At 45.4% G+C, this 19,539-nt stretch overlaps 1 protein-coding gene across 3 annotated transcripts in view; it reads right to left on the reverse strand.

The window, feature by feature from the left end:
* Positions 1–19,539, reverse strand: part of LOC144755675 (X-linked retinitis pigmentosa GTPase regulator-interacting protein 1-like) — a 434,709-nt gene that overhangs the window by 267,616 nt on the left and 147,554 nt on the right. For all 3 annotated transcript variants that reach the window (XM_078644845.1, XM_078644846.1, XM_078644848.1), the window contains 2 exons: positions 14,930–15,032; positions 1,048–1,167 (listed from right to left, as the gene is read on the reverse strand). In XM_078644845.1, coding sequence (XP_078500971.1) covers positions 1,048–1,167; positions 14,930–15,032 — 223 coding nt within the window. The remainder of the gene's footprint in view (positions 1–1,047; positions 1,168–14,929; positions 15,033–19,539) is intronic.

The following is a 19,539-nucleotide window of genomic DNA, read 5'->3' on the forward strand; positions in this document are numbered from 1 at the left end:
AAACGCTTTTCCCTTTTGCCTCCAAAGAAGCCACTGAAGAAAGGACACCCGTCCTGAAACGCGTCTGGCTCTGACTTTGGCGGATTTGTTGTGCCTCTCCGAAGTTTTGCTGTCAGCATGCTGCCATTTAATAAATTTTGCCAATAAGAAGGTTTCCGTTGGGTTCTTCACAAAATTGGAAGTCTGCAGTTTTGGAATATATATATATATATATATATATATATATATATATATATATATATATATATATATATATATATATATATATATATATACATCGATATTTTGTACAACTATGGGGGTCATTAGAACTACCCGCCCGCCATCCTATCGGTGTTTGGGACTGCCCACCATAAGTGCGGGGTCCCGCTGGGGGGATTAAGATGCGCCTGCCACAGTGGCGGGCACATCCTGCATGTTTAGCATTGTGGCGGGCGGTGCTCTCAGCACCGCCCTCCACAATGCTAATATTGCACATATGCATTTGCATTAACAAAGCGACAGGCACCGCGCGGTGCCTGTCGCTTTGTTAATGCAAATGTACCCCCCGTGTGCACCCCCCACTTTTCCTTCACTGTGGGGGCCCGCAGGGGGCCCCGAAGTGAAGACCGCATGCCTTTCCGAAAGGCATCTGTTTTGGGCTATGCTAATAGCTGGCGGTGTCTATTAAACCTTTTCCGCCCCGGCCGCAAGGCGACCGGGCGGAAAAGCGGTGGACGGTCTTTCCGTCTGCCGCGGTCCGCCCCCCCCCCCCCCCCCCGCCATCCTAATATGGCGGGGGGAATTTAGGTGCGGGCGGATTGCCCCCGCCAGTCTGGCGGTGGCTACCGCTAGCCTGGCGGGGGCAATCCGCCCACCATCCTAATGGGCCCCATCATTTTTAACATTGATATTTTCTCTCTCAATAGTTTTGTACTTACCTGTTTAAGTATAGGGAGTCAATATTTTTGCATTCTATATTTTTTCATCGTTATTTTGTGCTTCTATATTTTTTACATCAATATTCTGTCAGTGAACCAGATTGAAGACAAAGGTCAGAATCAGTACCTGTGTTCTTCTGCCTGTTGATCCACAGCCCGCAGGTTTGAAGCCGTTGAGTCTTTCTGTGAAGTAGATGAAGGCTCCAGCTCTGCCATCCTCACGTTCTGGGTTTGAACCACCCGGGCCCTGCAGGGAGTGAATGTTCTTGTGATGATTATACACTGTGCCTTCCAGCCGCCAGCATTTACCCCCATTACATTAGATTCATTTATATTACTACAATCAGGTAGAGTTTTTTATACAGAGCTGGATTCACCCTATTTTTAGATCACCGGTCTTAAAATCCCTATCTCTGTTAATCTTTATATTCATAACTATTACAATAATATCTTTACACCAGAGAAAGCTTATGTCATTGATTCTCTTGTGGATGAATAGCAATCGCTTCGTTGGAAGAAAGATTGTGATTATTTTGTGGTTTGGGGGGTGGATTTTAACACATATTTGTCCTTGCCCGTCAAGGAAAATATGTGAATATGTAGATAATCAGGGCAGGTCCCATTTTTGTCATAATGGGTATGGTGACAAACTAACTAATGCACTTTTTGATCTTGATATGGTTTTTGCCAATGAGGCCTCAGATCCACAGGTCCCTTTTGAGTGTACATATATGGGTAGCGATTGCAGCTCGATTATTGATTTTATTTTAGTATCTCGCGCTATCAGCTCCTCAATTACGAATTTTAGAACTTCTATAAATGGCGTTAGTGACCAAAACACCCTAAGCAAGGATATTTTGTGCCTAGTTAAAGTTAAAAGTTAAAATTTAACATTGTAATTTGCATTAATGATATAGATGTGGGCTCACTTAATGGCTTCAGGCTCAAATGCAGTAATGCGCTGCCAGAGGAATTTCTTTCCAATTTAGTGAAAACTATGTCCAAATGAACAAATGTTTAGAGATAATACTGAGAATAAGGACATTAAGAATTCATTTTTTAGAGCTAGCTAGTTCCGTTGAAGACAGTCTGACATGTAAATTAGGAAGACTCAGATTACACCAAAGCATTAAGAAATTTGAAAGAGGCAGCTAACAGATTACCTAGAGATAGTGATGAAGTAATGACCTGCAGGAGGGCTTACGAGACAGCACTGGCAAATAGGAAGAAGGAAATTAAAGCTGAGTCCTGGGCAGCACTAATTAATGCAAGCATATGTGAAGCAGATGCAAGCAGATGTAAAAATAGTTGCGCATTTTGGCAAATTGTCAATAGTCCCTTTTTAGGGCTCACCTGAGCCAGCGCATGCGCTGCTCTGGCAAGACATTTAGTAACTGGGGGTTTTAAAAGTGCTACCCACAGGCTTTTGCCATTCACCAGCTTGCTATTACGCGCACAAGCGCGCGACGTTCACTGCTGCCATCTGGCGTTCTCTAATGGCTCATTAAGCCTTACAGCGTGTTCGTGAATCTCCTCCCCTAACCCCTCCCTTCTCCCACTCCCTCCTCGCCGTGATCACTTTCACTTTCCCAAGCATATGTTTTTTTTTTTAGTTGGAGTGAAGCGCAGCACAATGCTTGTTTTCAATTGCACTTTAAACGAAGCCTGCTCACAGTGAGTAAACTACAGGGTCTGAGGCCAGGTCTGGTGTCCAAACAAACACGGTCACCCATTGTGCGTTACACCTCACCGGGATCGCTTTATCTCTTGAATCTTTTGTCATGGCGTCATTCTCAAATCCTTCCAACGCTTACCTCACCCCAGATGCTCCTAACACACATTGCTGTCTATGCTTGCTGTACATTTTGGGGCCCCTGCGACGTCCAAATACTACACTGGTTTTATTGCTTGAGAGGCCGACTCCCAACTATCCCACCATAAGAGCCGCCACTCACATCCCTCTTTTGCTACAGTCTGCGCTATGCATGGGCCAGCTCTCCTGTGTGGTTCCTCAACAGCGGAGCAATTCCGTGTCACTACAGGGGCTCTCGATGAGCAGAGGCGAGATAATGCTCACGTCTCCCAATGCTCTGCGCTGCCGCAGCTCGGTACCCAGCCGGTTTCTCGCCCGTATTTGTTTGCCTTCTTTCCATCTTTAGCAGCTCACTAAGTAGCATCGCGTTTCGCCAAAACTCGGTTTTTTGTTCTAAAGCAGATGAATCACCCCGATGTGGCCTGCTTTATCTGCCGCTCTGCTCGCCAGCGTGTGGCTTTTCCTTAAACTGGGACCAGCTCTGGATTCCTTACCGCACACCGCTGCGGACACCATTTTGGAGGGTCTGCCATGAAGCAGTTTTAATGTTCACAAGTGCCAGCTCCCAGCTTTTCACTGCACTTCTTCGACCTGTCTGGCATCGGACCAGGTATGACATCGTTTGAGAGCAAAATTGCTTACTAATACGCAGATTAAAAAGCATGAACATGACGACTTTAGTAAACGCTATCGGAGATTGCTACCAGTGACACGACGTTACTGGGAGATAAGATCATGCATGACCTCTTCTCCAATCCTTCGGGTGCTTGGACTTGTTACAGTTGAGTCTTTTAAAACCTATGAACTTCCAAAAGGGGAGATAATTTCTGATAGTATGTAACCAGAGTGTAAGTTTTGAGAGCAGTTGCCACTCACTTCAATATGTTGGTCTTTATAAATTTCCATGGGTAAGTGTGGCAGGAATGAAGCAGGGAATACAACACACAGTTCAGAGAAGCGCGGGTGTTTACTTTACACTACCCTTGTCCCGCAGCTTAAGTGGCGACAGCTCCTCCTTCCTGGGCAGGGCACCTCGGGAGTTGCTGCTTTCACTTCTACTTTTGCTTCGGAGTGAGGCTCTCTCGCCCAGCTCCTGCCCCTTCATGAAGTGTGCAGCGTCTTTTCTTTAATTAACACAGTGTGTGCAGCGTGTCTGTTTTTTTTAAAGCACAGCTCTTAACAGCTCTGCTGCCGGACTCCCATCTTATCGCCCAGCCAATAAAGAAGGAGCGCAGCATGTTTTCTTTAATAAAGATGGCGCCCGCCTTGATTCTGGTTTTTTTCTTCAGCACAACTCTCCTGCGGCCTCGTAACTACCCTTGAGTTGGCAGTTTATACTGCTGTCTGCTGCGCTGCTGTCTGCTCTGCCAGCCTCAGATATTGACGCGAACTTGTGTCATCATTCATACACATGCAGACTGAGCAATGTGCTTTGTTTAAAGTTGTGTGTGTTGTGTGCATGTATGTGTGATGTGCGGATGTGTGTCTGCGTGTTTGTTGTGTGCCCTTTATCATTGTTTTTCCGTATTTCTCTCGCTCATTCGCTCATTCTTTGCCCCTTGTGTGTTGGTTTTTTTCTCTCACTTTAGATCAAAGTCTATTGAGGACAAGCATTGGAATAGCGAATAGTTCTCGCCTTTGGGACCTTATAAGTGTTTAGCCATGTGTGATGTGATGTGAAATGGCACTTGTATAGCGCACTACCACTCCAATGTTGTTGCACCAAGGATATTGTGCTGCATAACTAAATACTTACAAGGTCCCAAAAGCAAGGCCTATTGGCTATGCCAATGCTTGTTTTTAAATGAGGATACTCCGTCAATAGTAGTGTAGTTGTGCTTCCTCAAGAGAAGTGGGTGGCACATTTCTCTAGTGTTTATAACAAGGATTTATCTGACAGCAATGACGGAATTAGAGGTTAGGTAGGACACTCTGAACTTGGGAAAGGATCCACATCGTTTGTTTTTACTTTAGAAGAGGTAATTGAAGCTATTGATGGTTCACATAGTGGAAAGGCCCTAGGACCAGACGGGCTGCCAGCTGATCCCATTAAAAGTAGTATGGAATTGTGGGGCCACTACTTGCAAATGTCTTTATAGCGATTTGCAGAATAGACCCTCTTGAATCCTGGTCTACCTTCTTGATCATTGCAATCTATAAATAGGGGGATAGGGGAGACCCAATATGTTAGCGTCCAATCTCTCTGTTGAACTCAATGTCCCAGGGAGAATAATTCTTGAATGGCTGGAGGATTGGGCTGAGGCAAAGCCTATGATGTCAATGAACCAATATGGGTTTAGAAAGAGGGTAGGTACGGTTGAGCAGTCCTTAAATTCAGATTTACTGATTGGTAAATATGTTTTAGCAAGGAGAGGTCCTATTTATTTGGCATTTATGGACCTTTCCACTGCCTTTGATTGTGTTAATCATGTTAAATTATGGAATCTAATAACTGAGACCTCTATCTTTCGCAATTTTATTAGGTACATCAATGCGGACGTAAAGACCAGAATTAGGTTTGGATGAATTTGATAGTAAACGGGGTCAGACAGGACTGTGTTTTGGCCTCCTTTGATTTACCCTGTACATTAACAAACTTAACAGGTTTTTGGCAGAGAAAGGACTTGATGTTCCACAGTTTTGTCAAAAAGCGAAATCCATCTTATAATATGAGGATGACTCAGTACTTCTGGCAAGTATCCTATTGGGTTACAGAAATTGATTAACCATTTTGTGGACTACATGGCTTGGCTAAATTTAAGAGTTAATATGTCTAAAAGCTACATTATGAAATGCGCCAGTAAGGCTGGCAAAGGTACTCAACTTAGAATAGGTGATACTAAGCTAATGCTCTCTCCTACATTTTCCTATTTGGGTTTACTATTTGATGCTCAAGGCTCATAGAAATAGCTCGTTACAGATAGGGCAATGAAGATTAATTAATATATTGCTGGGCTGAACAGATTTGCGATTAGGTTGGGGGACTATTTACAAAGCTAAATGTGTCTCTATGGAGCAATACAGGGCTGGTGTATGGGGCTATGATAACTTGGAGAAGCTACAATTTGTAGTAAATGTATGTATAAGGGACTATCTTGTAGTCCCAAATGGTATTTTTACTTATTTATGCCATAAAGAGTTGGGACTCCCATTTGTAGAAGATCGCAATAGAAGCAGCCCCATATTATTGTGGCACAAGATCTCGCCTTAGTCTGAGGCACAGATAAACAGGCGGATAATTGAAGATTGTTTATCCCAGGACCATGCCCTTAAAATACCATGGATTAAATATATAAAAGATTTTTTTGTCACCATAGGTAGGCCGGCCCTCATTGATGATCCAGCCTCCCTGGTTGATATTTCTAAGGCTGACATCAAACAACAAGCGGTGAATACGTTTGCTGAGGATAGGTGGCTAAAAGAATGTATTAAGATGAGCGTCGTACAAATATAATGTGATGAATGCAATGGATGATATTCAACCATATTTAGAACAAGTTCACAGCCCCAATACATATTTGTGCTAACTCGTTTTAGATTGAATATTATCCATTGTTATGTCTCTTTCCCTCATGTAAATGATTAGGCGGCCAAATTAACTAACGGTCTGTGTGATGGTATTTCACAACAATGACCTTTGCATCTTACTTTGTTTTGTAAATGTTATGAATTACCACGGTTACAAATTTCAAAACTTTTACTGCGGGAATTAAAATGTAGGCAGTGCAGAACAGCACTAGCTTTTCTGCAGTAAATACACTCCTCTAAGGTCTGTCTGTCTGTAGCCAAATTTTAATGAAGGGGTATTTTAATAAGTAAACATTGTAGGAACTTTGTACAGGAATTAAATGTTTTAAATGTTACTTATTAGATGGGTGAACTGTACTGTTGTATATGTATTGCATTTTTACCGAAAGTTTTTATATTTTTATGTGTGAACGTTTATGGTTTTTAACCTGGGAACCAAAATAAAGAACTTTGACAGTCAACCTATGAATTATTTGTGACTGAGAAATAGCCAATAAGGAAAAATGTGACAGTAAAGCTGTTATGGTTAACTTAATTGGCCAAACATAGACTTCTCTTATCGAAAGCTAAGGGGGGTAGGCACAGCTTTAAGTGGATTGAAAAAGATGAGGGGTCTCTAAAGGAGCAGTGACCTCAGAAAAGTAACAAAGAGTTGGCTGTAAGATATATGGCTTTATAAATGTGTCTTAGAATCACATTGGCATCCTTCGCCTCCTTGTTTTACTGCTCCTGTTTTTTGGTCCTTTTCCTTCTCTAGTTTATTTTGTTCCCCCCTCACCGTTTTCCATCTGGCTCTCCTCACCCTCCTGGTCTTTCTCCTCTCCCTCAATATCATGACCATCCTTCTTCTTTTATCCTCCTTGCCTTTTTCTTCCTCCTGGCCCTGTCCTTCTCCAGTTTCTCCTCCTTCACCTCCTCTTGGCGGTCCTTGGCCACTTCCTACTCATTGCCATCTTGTGGGCACTGGTCCTATTCCTTATTCTCCTGATCTTGCTCTTCTTAGTCCTGAATTGGCTCCTCTGCTTCTCCTTACCCTGCAGGTCCAGGTGTTGTCCTGTCTTCTTAGTTCTGGTCCTTTTGGTCTTGGTCCTCCTCCAGTTCATGATCTTGTTTCTGTTGCTGCGTCTATTTGTCCTGCTTCTCCAGCTCCTGGACCTCATCCCCACAGACTCTGGTACTGATTCACAAAGTAAACTTACACTTTTGTAAACTGTTACAATTGTTTGCGATTCACAAAGGTATTTTACAAGTAGTATCCTTATGATTGAGGAGTCTTCGCTTATAAAACGGTAGAACTGCCACATCTTTGAATATGGGGAGACTCCACAGCTGCAAAGATACTACTCGTAAAATACCTTTGTGAATAGCAAACAGTCATAAACGTACACAAAGGTATAAGTTTACTTATGTGAATCAGGTCCTATTTCTTCATGGGCCTGGTTCTTGTAGTCTAGCCCCCCTGGAGATGAAAGCACTGTGTCGTCACGAGCTGCGCTGTTGGCGCTGCGAAGTCCTTGAATTGGCGATGTGTTGCAGTTGAAGGCGAATGCGCCTATTCAGTCCAGAGCAAAGCAGACAATGCGTGTATTCTTGCAGAAACAGTAGAAAAACCTGCTTCCAAGGGCCCAGGACTGGATTGGCATGACTTGACAGGGTATGACTCACAGTTAGCAGAGTCCAGAGGCTGTAACAGGGTTCAAGGAAGTCTTTGATGTCCCTGAGACTTCAGAATAGTAGGCAAGCCAGCAAGCCCATGGGGCCACTTGGTTCTGGGAATGTAGAGATTCAGGTCCAGTCCTCACCACAACGCAAGGGACTGCAGGGCAGGTATAGCAGAACAGGAGTCCAGCAAATCCAGACTCCAGCAGAGTGCCAGTCCTTTCAGCAGGATAGCAGTCCTACTTCCTGGCAGAGTGTCTTCAGGTCCAAAGTTTACTTAGTTGGTGGTGTCAGGGGGCCAGTACTTATACCAAGTTGTGCTGATGAAGTGGGGGACTTCAAAGAGAGCCCCTTGAAGTACACAAGATCCCTGCCCTTCCTGCCCTGGCTCCAGACTCAGTACTATGGTGTATGCAGGTCTTTATGTGGCAAGAGGCACAGTCCTTCTTTCAGGTGCAAGTATCAACTCCTCCCTCCCTTCCTGCCCTAGAAGACCCATCAGGATGTTAATGACCCATCAGGCACACCTCAACTTCCTTTGTGTGGGACTGTCTAGGGGGAATGCACAAAGCCCAGCTGTCACCCGATCCAGGCGTGTATTCAAAGACAGGCAGAGGCACAGAATGGTTAAAGCAAGAAAATTGCAACTTTTTAAAAGTGGCATTTTTAAACTTACAACTTAAAATCCAACCTTACCGTAAGTTGTGGTTCTTAATTGTGAGTCCAGAACACCAAACTCGAAATATCTATCTTCTCCCAATTGGAAATTTAATTTATAAAATGTAATAAGGTAATCTCAATATTTACCCACAGGACAGATAGGCCTTGCAGTAGTATGTTACTAGTTTTTCATAACCAAAACACGTAAAAGTACATGCCCTACTTCTTAAATCCAATGCACTCTGCCCTTGGGGCTGTGTAGAGCCTACCCGAGGGTGACTTATACGTATTAAAAAGGAAGGGTTGGGCCTGGAAAGAGGGTTAATTCCTCAGGTAGAAATGGCAGTTTAAAATTGCACACACAGGCTCTGCAATGGCAATCCTGAAACATGTTCTGAAGGGCTACTGATGTGGGTGGCACAATCAGTTGCTGCACGCCCACTAGTAGCATTTAATTTACAGGCCCTGGGCACATGTAGTGCACCTTACTAAGGACTTATATATAAATTAAATGTGCCAAGCCAATGTTACCATGTTTTAAGTAGCGGGCACATGCACTGGCTAACAGTGGTAAAGTGCCCACAGTCCCAAAGCCAACAAAAACGAATTCATCAAAAATGGGAGGAGGCAGGCAAACATTTGGGTGAGACCCTGCAGAAAGGGTGAAGGCCAACACTGGTTCAACTGGTCCAGGTTCTCTTGGTCCCCTAGATCCCTCCAGGTCCTACTTCTCATACTCTGTGTGAGCTTCTAGGTCCTCCACCTCCTTGTTTTGGTAATATTCCTGCTCATCTTCTGCCTGTTTCTGGTGCAACTCTTAATCCCTTCTCATATTACTTTTTCTTTCTCTGCTCCATATCCTTTGTTTCTTTTTTTTAACAGGCTTTATTTATCAAGTGACATGTATATAGCAGGGCTCTGTAACCCAGAGGCATCTGCACAATCAATATACAACATCATGACTTTGACTTTTTAGAAAGAAAAATGGAGCAAGGATGTAGAAATGCGATACAGATGAAAAATACCTTTTTTTAAAGAGCAAGAAGAAAAGAAAAGAAAAACATATTGCCCCCCCCACCCTCAGCCGCACTTACAACTGCCTAACCCCAATTGGAAGTCGACACTGCCCCACACCATCTGCACCCACTCCCTCATATATACAAGTCCCATACCCCTGGCACCAACGGAGCAATATCAATCTGGATTAAGGGGACCCCCCCTCAGCAACCGGCTCCAGCAACAGCCCCAGTAATCTGCCCACCGCTTCAATATCTTAAAGTGTTTCTGTGGGCACCCTCTTGCTGTGAAGATAGGGAGCTCTGAGCCCACACAAAAGCCCAGGCCCCTCTTATACACGGTCACCAAGAGTGGCGCCAGCGCCTTCCACGCCTTGGTGATTTCTCTCTTTACCAATGTGAATCCCAAAAACATAATATGGCATTTTGCAATGTTGCCCCCAATCCCGTCCATGACATGTAGGAACACTAACTTTGGTGACTGGGGCAGATCCCAGCCCAGCACCTCTGAAAGGCAGGACATCACCCCTCTCAAGAACCGTGTCAATGAAGGGCAATGCCAGACTGTATGCATCGGGGTCCCTTCCTCTTGCTCACATCTAAGGCATACTGGGGAAGCCACCATACCTACCCTTCACAGCCGGACCCTTAAGAAGTAGACCCGGTGGAGATATTTGAATTGGATAAGACGTAGGCGTACCGCTATGGCCGCCCCCCCCGCGGTGGAGGCAAGAGCCTCCGTCCAGTCTTCCTCATCCAGTGAGCCAACATCCCCCTCCCAAGCCTCTCTGAGTTGTTGCAATGTAGGGGAGCTGTGTGTCACTAGGGACTGATAAATCTTAGATATCTTGTAGTCCTGGAGATCTCCCATAAATACTTTGGCTTCTACCGGACTGAATTCCACCAGTGACTCCAGGCCCACTAGACTACGGTAGAGGGCGTGGCGAAACTGGAGGTATTTCCAGATCCTGGTTCTTAACAAGTTCTTGTTCTCCTCCCACTTGTGATCCTTCTCTCTTCCACCTCCTCATGATCATCACCCTCCTATTTTTTCTCCTCTTCCTCCTCCTCCTGACTTTCTCATCTTCCTTCTACTCCTTCTCCTCTTGGTCCTCCTTCACTTGATCCTGGTCTTACTCCTCAGCCTGCCTTCTGGTCTTGCTCATCCTCCTAGTCTTCCTTGTCTTGCTCTATGTCCTGCTCATCATCATCCTGGTCTGCCTGCAGTTACTCCTTCTTCTGGTTCTTGTCTTACTCCTCAGCCTCCTGGTCCTCCTTCTATCAATCAATCAATCATGCCATTTGTATAGCGCACTACTCACCGGGAGGGTCTCAAGGCGCTTAGGGGGAGGGGTATGCTACTGCTCGAACAGCCAGGTCTAGAGTTGTTTCCTGAAGGCGAGATGGTCCTGGGTCAGCCGAAGGTGGATGGGGAGGGATTTCCAAGTCTTGGCAGCCAGGTAAGAGAAGGATCTTCCTCCGGCGGTGGCTCTTCGGATGCGGGGTACGGCTGCAAGGGCGAGGCTGGTGGACCGTAGCTGGCGGGTGGGCGTGTAGAAGGTCAGGCGGTCGTTGAGGTACTTGGGGCCCAGGTCGTGGAGAGACTTGTGTGCGTGGGTGAGGAGACGGAACGTGATCCTCTTGTCGACGGGGAGCCAGTGCAGGTTCCTCAGGTGGCTGGAGATGTGGCTGCGTCGGGGGACATCCAGGATGAGTCGGGCGGAGGCGTTCTGGATGCGCTGGAGTCTTTTCTGTAGCTTGGCTGTGGTTCCGGCGTAGAGGGCATTTCCGTAGTCCAGTCGGCTGGTGACGAGTGCCTGGGTGACAGTCTTCCTGGTCTCGGTCGGGATCCAGCGGAAGATCTTGCGAAGCATACGCAGGGTGTTGAAGCACGATGAGGAGACGGCGTTGACTTGTCTGGTCATCGAGAGGGAGGGGTCCAGGATGAAGCCCAGGTTGCGTGCGTGGTCGGTTGGCTTGGGTGCGGTGCCCAGGGCTGGGGGCCACCAGGAGTCATCCCAGGCGGAGGGCGAAGATCCCAGGATGAGGACTTCCGTCTTGTCCGAGTTCAGTTTCAGGCGGCTGTCCTTCATCCACTCGGCGACGTCTTTCATCCCTTCATGTAGGCAGGTTCTGGCGGTGTCGGGGTCTCTGGTGAGGGAGAGGATCAGCTGGGTGTCGTCGGCGTAAGAGATGATGTTGAGGTTGTGCTGGCGTGCGATGGCTGCGAGAGGTTTCATGTAGATGTTGAAGAGGGTGGGGCTGAGTGAAGATCCTTGCGGGACGCCGCAGATGACTTCGGTGGCCTCGGAGCGAAACGGGGGGAGGCGGACTCTTTGTGTTCTTCCGGCGAGGAACGAGATGATCCACTCCAGTGCCTTCTCTTGGATACGGATGTTGCTGAGGCGCTGGACTAGGGTGCGGTGGCAGAACGTGTCGAACGCAGCGGAGAGGTCCAGGAGGATGAGGGCCACTGTTTCCCCCTTGTCGAGCAGGGTCCGGATGTCGTCGGTGGCTGCGATGAGGGCGGTCTCGGTGCTGTGGTTGGCTCTGAAGCCGGACTGCGAGGGGTCGAGGGATCCGTTCGTCTCGAGGAAGGCGGTCAGCTGTCTGTTGACGATCTTCTCAATGACTTTAGCAGGAAAAGGGAGGAGCGAGATGGGGCGGAGGTTTTTGAGATCGGTGGGGTCCGCTGTAGGTTTCTTCAGGAGGGCGCTGATCTCGGCGTGCTTCCAGCTCTCCGGGAAGGTGGCGGTGTTGAAGGAGGCGTTGATGATGTTCCGGAGTTGGGGTGCGATGGTGGAGTCGGCCTTGTTGAAGACGTGGTGTGGGCAGGGGTCGGTCGGTGATCCGGAGTGGATGGTGTTCATCGTGCGGGCTGTGTCTTCGGTGGTCACCGTGGTCCAGGTGCGAAGGGTGGCAGTGGGGGGCATCGACGGTTGGGTGCGTGGGTGGGGCGCCGAAGCTGTTGTGGATGTCGGCGATCTTGCGGTGGAAGAACGAGGCGAGGGAGTCGCAGAGGTCTTGTGACGGAGTGATGTCGTTGGTGCCGGTGCTGGGGTTGGAGAACTCCTTGACGATAGTGAAGGGCTCGTTGCTGTCGTGGGCGTTGTTGTCCAGTCGTTCCTTCAGGGATTTCTTCTTGGTGGTGCGGATGAGCTGGTGGTGCTTGCGGGTAGCGTGTTTGAGGGCGGTCATGTTGTCGGTGGTCCGGTCGAGGAGCCAGGCTTTCTCGAGGGTGCGGCAGGTCTTCTTGGAGTCCTTGAGGTCGTCGGTGAACCAGGATGCCTTCTTGCTTCTGGGTCTGCTGGGAGGGTTCTTTAGTGGCGCGAGGTCGTCGGCGCAGGCGGTCAGCCACTATGTGAAGTTGCGGGCTGCTTCGTTGGGGTCCGTTGTGTTGGCGGGTGGGCTCTGGCTGAGGGAGGTGGTACTGGTCATCTGTCAGGTCCTGCCCTGATCCTTCTGATTTGTTCCTTACTGTCCTGTGTCTTCTCATCCTCCTCATTACTCTCTGGTCCTTCTCCTGATCCATCCCCTCCTCCTCCTGGTCCTATCCTCACACACTCCATCAAATTCCTGGTTGTACTCCAAGCCTGTCTCCTCCTTGCCCTACTCTTCAGCTACGTCTTCTTCGCCTTCTTTTGATCCCCCTCCTCCTCTTGATTCAACTTTTCCTTCTCATCCTCCTAATCTACATACTATTGTCCTTCGTCTCATTCTTGTTTTCCCTTCTGGCTCTCCTCTTGCTGGTGCTGCCCTTCCTCCTCATTTGCTGCATTTTCCTCCTCTTGTTTAGGGTCCACCTCATTGTCCTGCTACTGAACCAGTCCGGGCCCTTCTGGTCTTCTTGGTCCTATTCCTACTAATTTTGCTGTCCTATTCTTTCTGATCATTGACCCCTTCGATTTAAGGTGCTTATCCTTGTTCCCTTTAGTCCTGCTCCTTGTGCTCCTGGTCTTTGTCTTTCTGGGTCAGGGCTCTTGGTCCTCCTGGACCCCATCTTTAGGCTCACCCTCATCTTTTGGTCCCTGTTCTCCCAGCCCATGCCTATTTGTCACTCCTTATCCTGGTTCTCTTGGCCCATGACTCATTGGACGACATAGGCACCTCCTTTTTGGCGTGTTTCTTCTGGTCCTGCTTCTTTTAGTCTAGGTCAACTTGGTCATGGACCGCTAACAGTTTCTGACCCTATTCTTGGTTACCTTGGTTTGATTCTATTCCTGGATCTCCTAGGTGAGATCTTGTTCCTATGCCTCTATCTTATCCTGGTATCTAGTACTAATCCTTCTGAGGACTCCCTCCTGAGGCTGGCGTTCATTGTCCTTGTCTACCTGGTCCTTCTGGCTGTTCTTGTTCTGGTCCTCAAGGTATTGGTCCTTTTGTTCCTTGTCCGTCTGGTCCTAATGCTTTTGGTCTTCTTGTTTTTTGTACTCCTGGCCCTGATCCCTTCGATCCTCATGCTCTTTCTCCTCCAGGTGTTTGCCCTGCTTGTACTCCTGATCCTGGTTATCTAGGTCCTAATCCTCCCAGTTCTGCTGAGAGGATTGGGACTATTAGTAGCAGAATCCCAGGTCAGCCATGTACTGCCTCCAAACCTGTAACTGAAATGTTGTTTTTATTTTTTAGAAGCTTCCCAATTTTTATGTGAAGGAAGTGGGGGCATGCAAGAGTCAAAATGAACAACCAGCAAGTTTCAATGTATAATATAATAAGTTAACACTGGTGGTTAATGCACTTGCTGAATGAGTTTCATCTTTGGTCACAAGTTTGAAGCATCATAAAGTAGAACAGATGTTTAATGTGCCTGCTTCAGAGTGAGTGCCCTTTAGATCAGAGATTTGTGTTTATTTTAATATAGCTTGTGGGTTTTTCATCTGGTTACAGAGATCTTTTTGTTACCTTCAGGTCACAAGTTACAATCCTCTTAAAATATCTCAGGTGGTAATATGCCTGTTTCAATCAGCTATTTAACTTTGAAACATTGTAGTTTTTAAACTCAATCTTTTCTTATTCAGTCGCTGATAGTAGTACTAAACAAGTACTATTAATTGTCACAAAACCAGTTTGTATTGTGGACTACATACATTAATATTATGTGCTAATATATACATTACAAGTGACCCAAAACTAGAATAAATAACAATACCGTGGCGCACATTATCAGTAAGATAAATAACACCTGTAATGGGTTTTGATGCTAAAATGTGTATAGTATGCAGATTTTGTCTTACCGAAATCCACATGTTTTGGTATTTTCCAAGCCTTTTCCTCCCTTTAAATTCCACAGGAGCTGTTTTCTGCCACCAGCACACACAAGATAATGTCATACTCACAGGCGCTCGATCTCTGCCCTGGCATCCTCGCCCAGCAACTGCTCGCCATACCTCACGGGAGCTGTATGACTGGCCCTCAAAGTAGGTCCTTGTACTCGCAGCCCTATGGATAAATAAGACAAAAAAGTGTGACTTATACTTTTGATGAACATAATGAGAGATGATTGTAATCTGGCAAGCAATTCATAGACACATCAAGGGACACTTTGCAACAATTTATAATGGGAACTTTCTGTGATGTACCGTACCTAGAGCACTTATAGGTGACATATTATTATGGACATTTTAGGGAGAAATTATTCAGTACATTCTTTCATGGGCACCTTATAGATAGCATATCTTGTCTTTAGGGGTACAATGTCACGAGTATCTTATTTAAATACTGTGGACCTAGCCCTCTCTACAGTGTCACTCCTCCAAAAGGTTTGTCTTCACCCCTCCTGTTTTCTGAATTAATTTTTACTAAAGTCCTTAATCTCTCTCCCCAAAATCATGGTTAAATTGGTCTACATCTGATTGGCACATCTAATTCCCTATTTTATGCTACTACATGTACCCAGGGCCTGCAATTAAAATGCTACTAGTGGACCTGTAGCACTCCTTGTGCCACCAACTAAAGTAACACTTTAGAACTTGTCTCAGGCCTGCCCCTGCTGCCTGTAATGCACCCTTAATATCCAATTTTGACCTTGCAAAATAAACCTTTTGCTAGGACTAAACCTTCCTTTTTTAATACATATAAGGGTGTCTTGTATTTAAAAAGTCAGACATGTGGGATTAAGTTTTACATGTTCTGACAATTAAAAACTCTTAAAGTAATTTTTCACTGCTGTAATGCCTAGCTCTCCCATTGACTAATATTGAGTTACCTTATTTAATTCAATAAATGCTAACTTTGGATGAAGAGCAGGTAGAATTGTCAAGTTTGAGAATAAACTTGACAATTCTACCTGCTCTTCATCCAAAGTTAGCATTTATTGAGAGGATTTTAAGCTATTATGAGCTTAAAATCCTCTTTGTGGTAATGTGGAGTAATATCCTCTTTGCGGTAATGTGAAGTACTATATGTTATTTCCCTTTCCTTTCCTTGGTTTGCCTGTTCCTCACCTCCTCACCATTCATCCCTCATTTCAATGTTCCCTGTAGAATGTTTACTTTGAAAGGCTGGAACTGTGACAGGGCAGTTTCCTGCAGATTAGACCTTTGTATTCTGTGGCTGGAGTTTCTTCTATGCAAGAATAAACTTCATCTTTCAAGCACATCTACTATCCTGACACTTCTGAATACTGAACTTCATACTCTTTAATGGTAAACTTGGATTTTGAGTCACATTTCTTAAAATGCCACTTTTAGTAAGTTGCCATGTTCTTGTCCTGACCAATTTGTACCTTTCCAGTGTCATTGGTCACATGTCTGTGAATTGCTCTGCTGTTGGGCTTCTCGTATTCCTCCCATCTAGTCCCCAAAAGGGACTAGATGTGGGCAGGAAGGGGCATCCAGGAGCGGCACAGACAAAGGAACCTGACACTAGTCTTTCGTCACCCAAGACTTCTTGGAGCCTTGAAAGGGGAATGGACGAACTTTCCAGAAAAAGATATGGGAGTAGGGCAGGATGATCCCCCACACACAAAGGTCAGCTCCAGGTATAAATATTAAATGCTCAGAATAACTCTGAAGTGACTCCAAGTGTGAGTTACAGGGACATAACAAGTCCTTAGGCCTGTCCTCCTGTGTGAGCTACCGTGACATGACAAGCTCCGGAGGCCTTGAACACTGCTGCTGGCATGTACTGGAGTGAATCCTAGCCCGCTATGTGGTGCTCCCGGGTCCTGGACCCTTGGTAGTGGTGTTGGTAGTACTTCAACAGTTGGAACTTTGAACAGTTTCCCACAAAACATCCTGGAGAAAAAACAGAAAAGTGGGACCTACTTGCCAGCCGATCCACCCAATGAGCATCACCGATTAGCCTGAATTCACAGTAGATCCTGCTACGTTCTTTTCTGCAGCAGCAAATCCTGTTCAGCAAAACCTACCAACAACTGTATCTGGTTTTGAGGATCCCTCTTTGGCCACACCCTCGTTCTGCTGGAGATGTTCAACTTCCAAAGAGTTATATTTTTTTTATAGAGAATGGCTCAAGGTAAGATTTGTGCACACATCTAACAAAGAATGTGAAGCACTATCCTACTGCTTGGAGTTAAACAAGAAGCAATCCATCAGAGGGTCTCACTTATTTCGTCCACCTGGCTCCTGGAGTGGCTTTTTAAGCTCCATTAGTGCCCTTTTGGAAAACGATATCTGCAACGACTTCACAGTGTTAGGTGACCTACATTTTCACCAGTATATTCTTAATGATAAAGATACCAGGGCTATTTTAGAAACCATGAAAGAATAAGGTCTTCCACAAATGTTACATCAGGCCACTCACTTAGGAGGCCACACGTTAGATGCTATCTTTTCAAATAACTCATCAATCTTAATTTTGAAATGCTTACAGCTATCCTGGCCTGATCACTCTGCCATTGATTTTGAATTAAAATGCCCTAGAACCATTATTGACTCAGAGAAATATGGCGGTCCCACCTCCTATCATGCATGGAACAACCTTGACTATAGCCTACTCCAGCAACAGCTCACCTACTCCCAGAACTCTGCTAGAGAGCTATGCCAAGTGATAAATACATTGACTAAACACCCTGAAAATAAAGCTACCAATAGTAGTCAAGCTTTTTGTGAAACTATAGGCCAACATTTTTTCAAAAGGGTAGGTCAACTTTATAATCTATTCACAACCACTGACTCTTAATGAGTAGGAACGCTTCCTTACAAAATTCTGATCCTACCGGTAACCCTAATACTCAAGGCGACAGCACCCTTGCCTGTCTGACCAAATTTGTCCCAGTGTCCACCAAGCAGGTGGAGAGGCTCATCCTCAGAACATCAGGATCTCCCTATGAACCTTGTCTATCGTTTGTGCTAAAACAAACTCCAGAGCCTATAGCAATAACTTTGGTAGTATTTTTAACTCTATGTTACAACAGGACTCTTCCCTACTGGTCTGGAAAAAGGTCTCAATTCTTCCCCTTATAAAGAAAACAATCTGGATCCAGACAACTACCGCCCTATCTTCAGGCTACCTTTCCAGGAAAAATTGTAGAGAAAATTATTAACACTCAACTGGCTCATTTACTCAAGAAAACCATCTGCTAGATCCAACCCAGTTCGAATGTATACCTGAACATAGTACTGAGGCCGCTCTGTTTAACAAGGGAGGCAGGCCTCGTCCTTTTAGATCTATCGGCGGTCTTCAATACGGTGGACCATACCATCTTGGTCCAACGTCTGGGGACACTGGGCATAAAAAACACAGCACTGGAACTCCTGAAATCTTTTTTGACGAGAGGGGAGCTTTCAGTGATGATGGACAGCTTCAGTTCTAACACCTTCTCCCTCCCTTGTGGGGTCCCACAAGGGTCCTCACTTAGCCCAACACTGTTTAATATATATGTTACAGAACTAGCTCCTCAACTCGTTCATTTAGTTTTTCTCCTACATCCTACACAGACGATACACAGATTGTGTTGTCAGCCTTCAATGATGTAAACTATACAAGCTCTCTGCTAAACAATTGTGTGAGTTAGAGAAATTTGGCCTCTGGATGGACAATCACAGTCTGAAATTAAACTTGGATAAGACTGAGGTCATCCTCTTGGGGGATAGCCATCAATTTTGGACCCCAATCAGCTGTCCTCAGAAATGGACCCTATCCCTCTGCCAACGACAAAATCCAAAAGCTTAGGGGTGATAATCAGTGACAAATTGAACCTCAGTAAATAAGTCAATGCTTTTATCTCATCCTCCTTCAACACCCTGAGAATAATTAAAAAGATTCTCCTATACATTCTCACTAACACCAAGAAAATAGTAATCTCATCATTAGTACTATCTATGTTAGACTACTGTAACGGATTGCATATCAACCTACAAGAACAATATTCGAAAAAATTGCAAGTTTTACAAAATGCAGTGGCCAGATTACTCACAGGCCTTCCCAAATACCATTCGGTCTATCAAGCTATCAAGGACCTCCATTGGCTGACGGGTAGGAACTGTATCAAATTTAAAACTCTTTGCATTACATACAAGGCCTTGCACAACATTGGACCTGAATTCCTAAAACATACTTTCTCCTGGTATGAACCTAGCCAAAACCACCAATTGCAGGGAACAAAAAAAAAGTTTGAAAAAGTTATTGCCTGTAGATTTAAAAAAGTAAAATGTGGAGGAAGCAGCTTCATCTCTGGAGCGATTAAACATTGGAACCTCTGACCGATAAACATCAGATATGCGCCTTCTCTGCTGGTATTCAGAAAACTCCTGAAACCCCGGCTTTTCAATAAATAGCACACTTGATATCTCTCTTGTGTTTTCTGCTGAGTCACTGCCAACATATCCCAGGTTAAATGAGCGCTTTAAAAATGTATTAATAGAACATCTAAGTCCGAAGGTAAAAAGCTTCACCAAGCTTTGGCTGATACACAGACTTGGCAATTCTGTTGTGCAGCTGCTGCAGACCGTGCAAGGATTATGAACATGGGGAGAACTGCCAG

The sequence above is a fragment of the Lissotriton helveticus genome, chromosome 5_1 (assembly GCF_964261635.1).
Source record: "Lissotriton helveticus chromosome 5_1, aLisHel1.1, whole genome shotgun sequence".
Classification (NCBI taxonomy): Eukaryota; Metazoa; Chordata; class Amphibia; order Caudata; family Salamandridae; genus Lissotriton; species Lissotriton helveticus.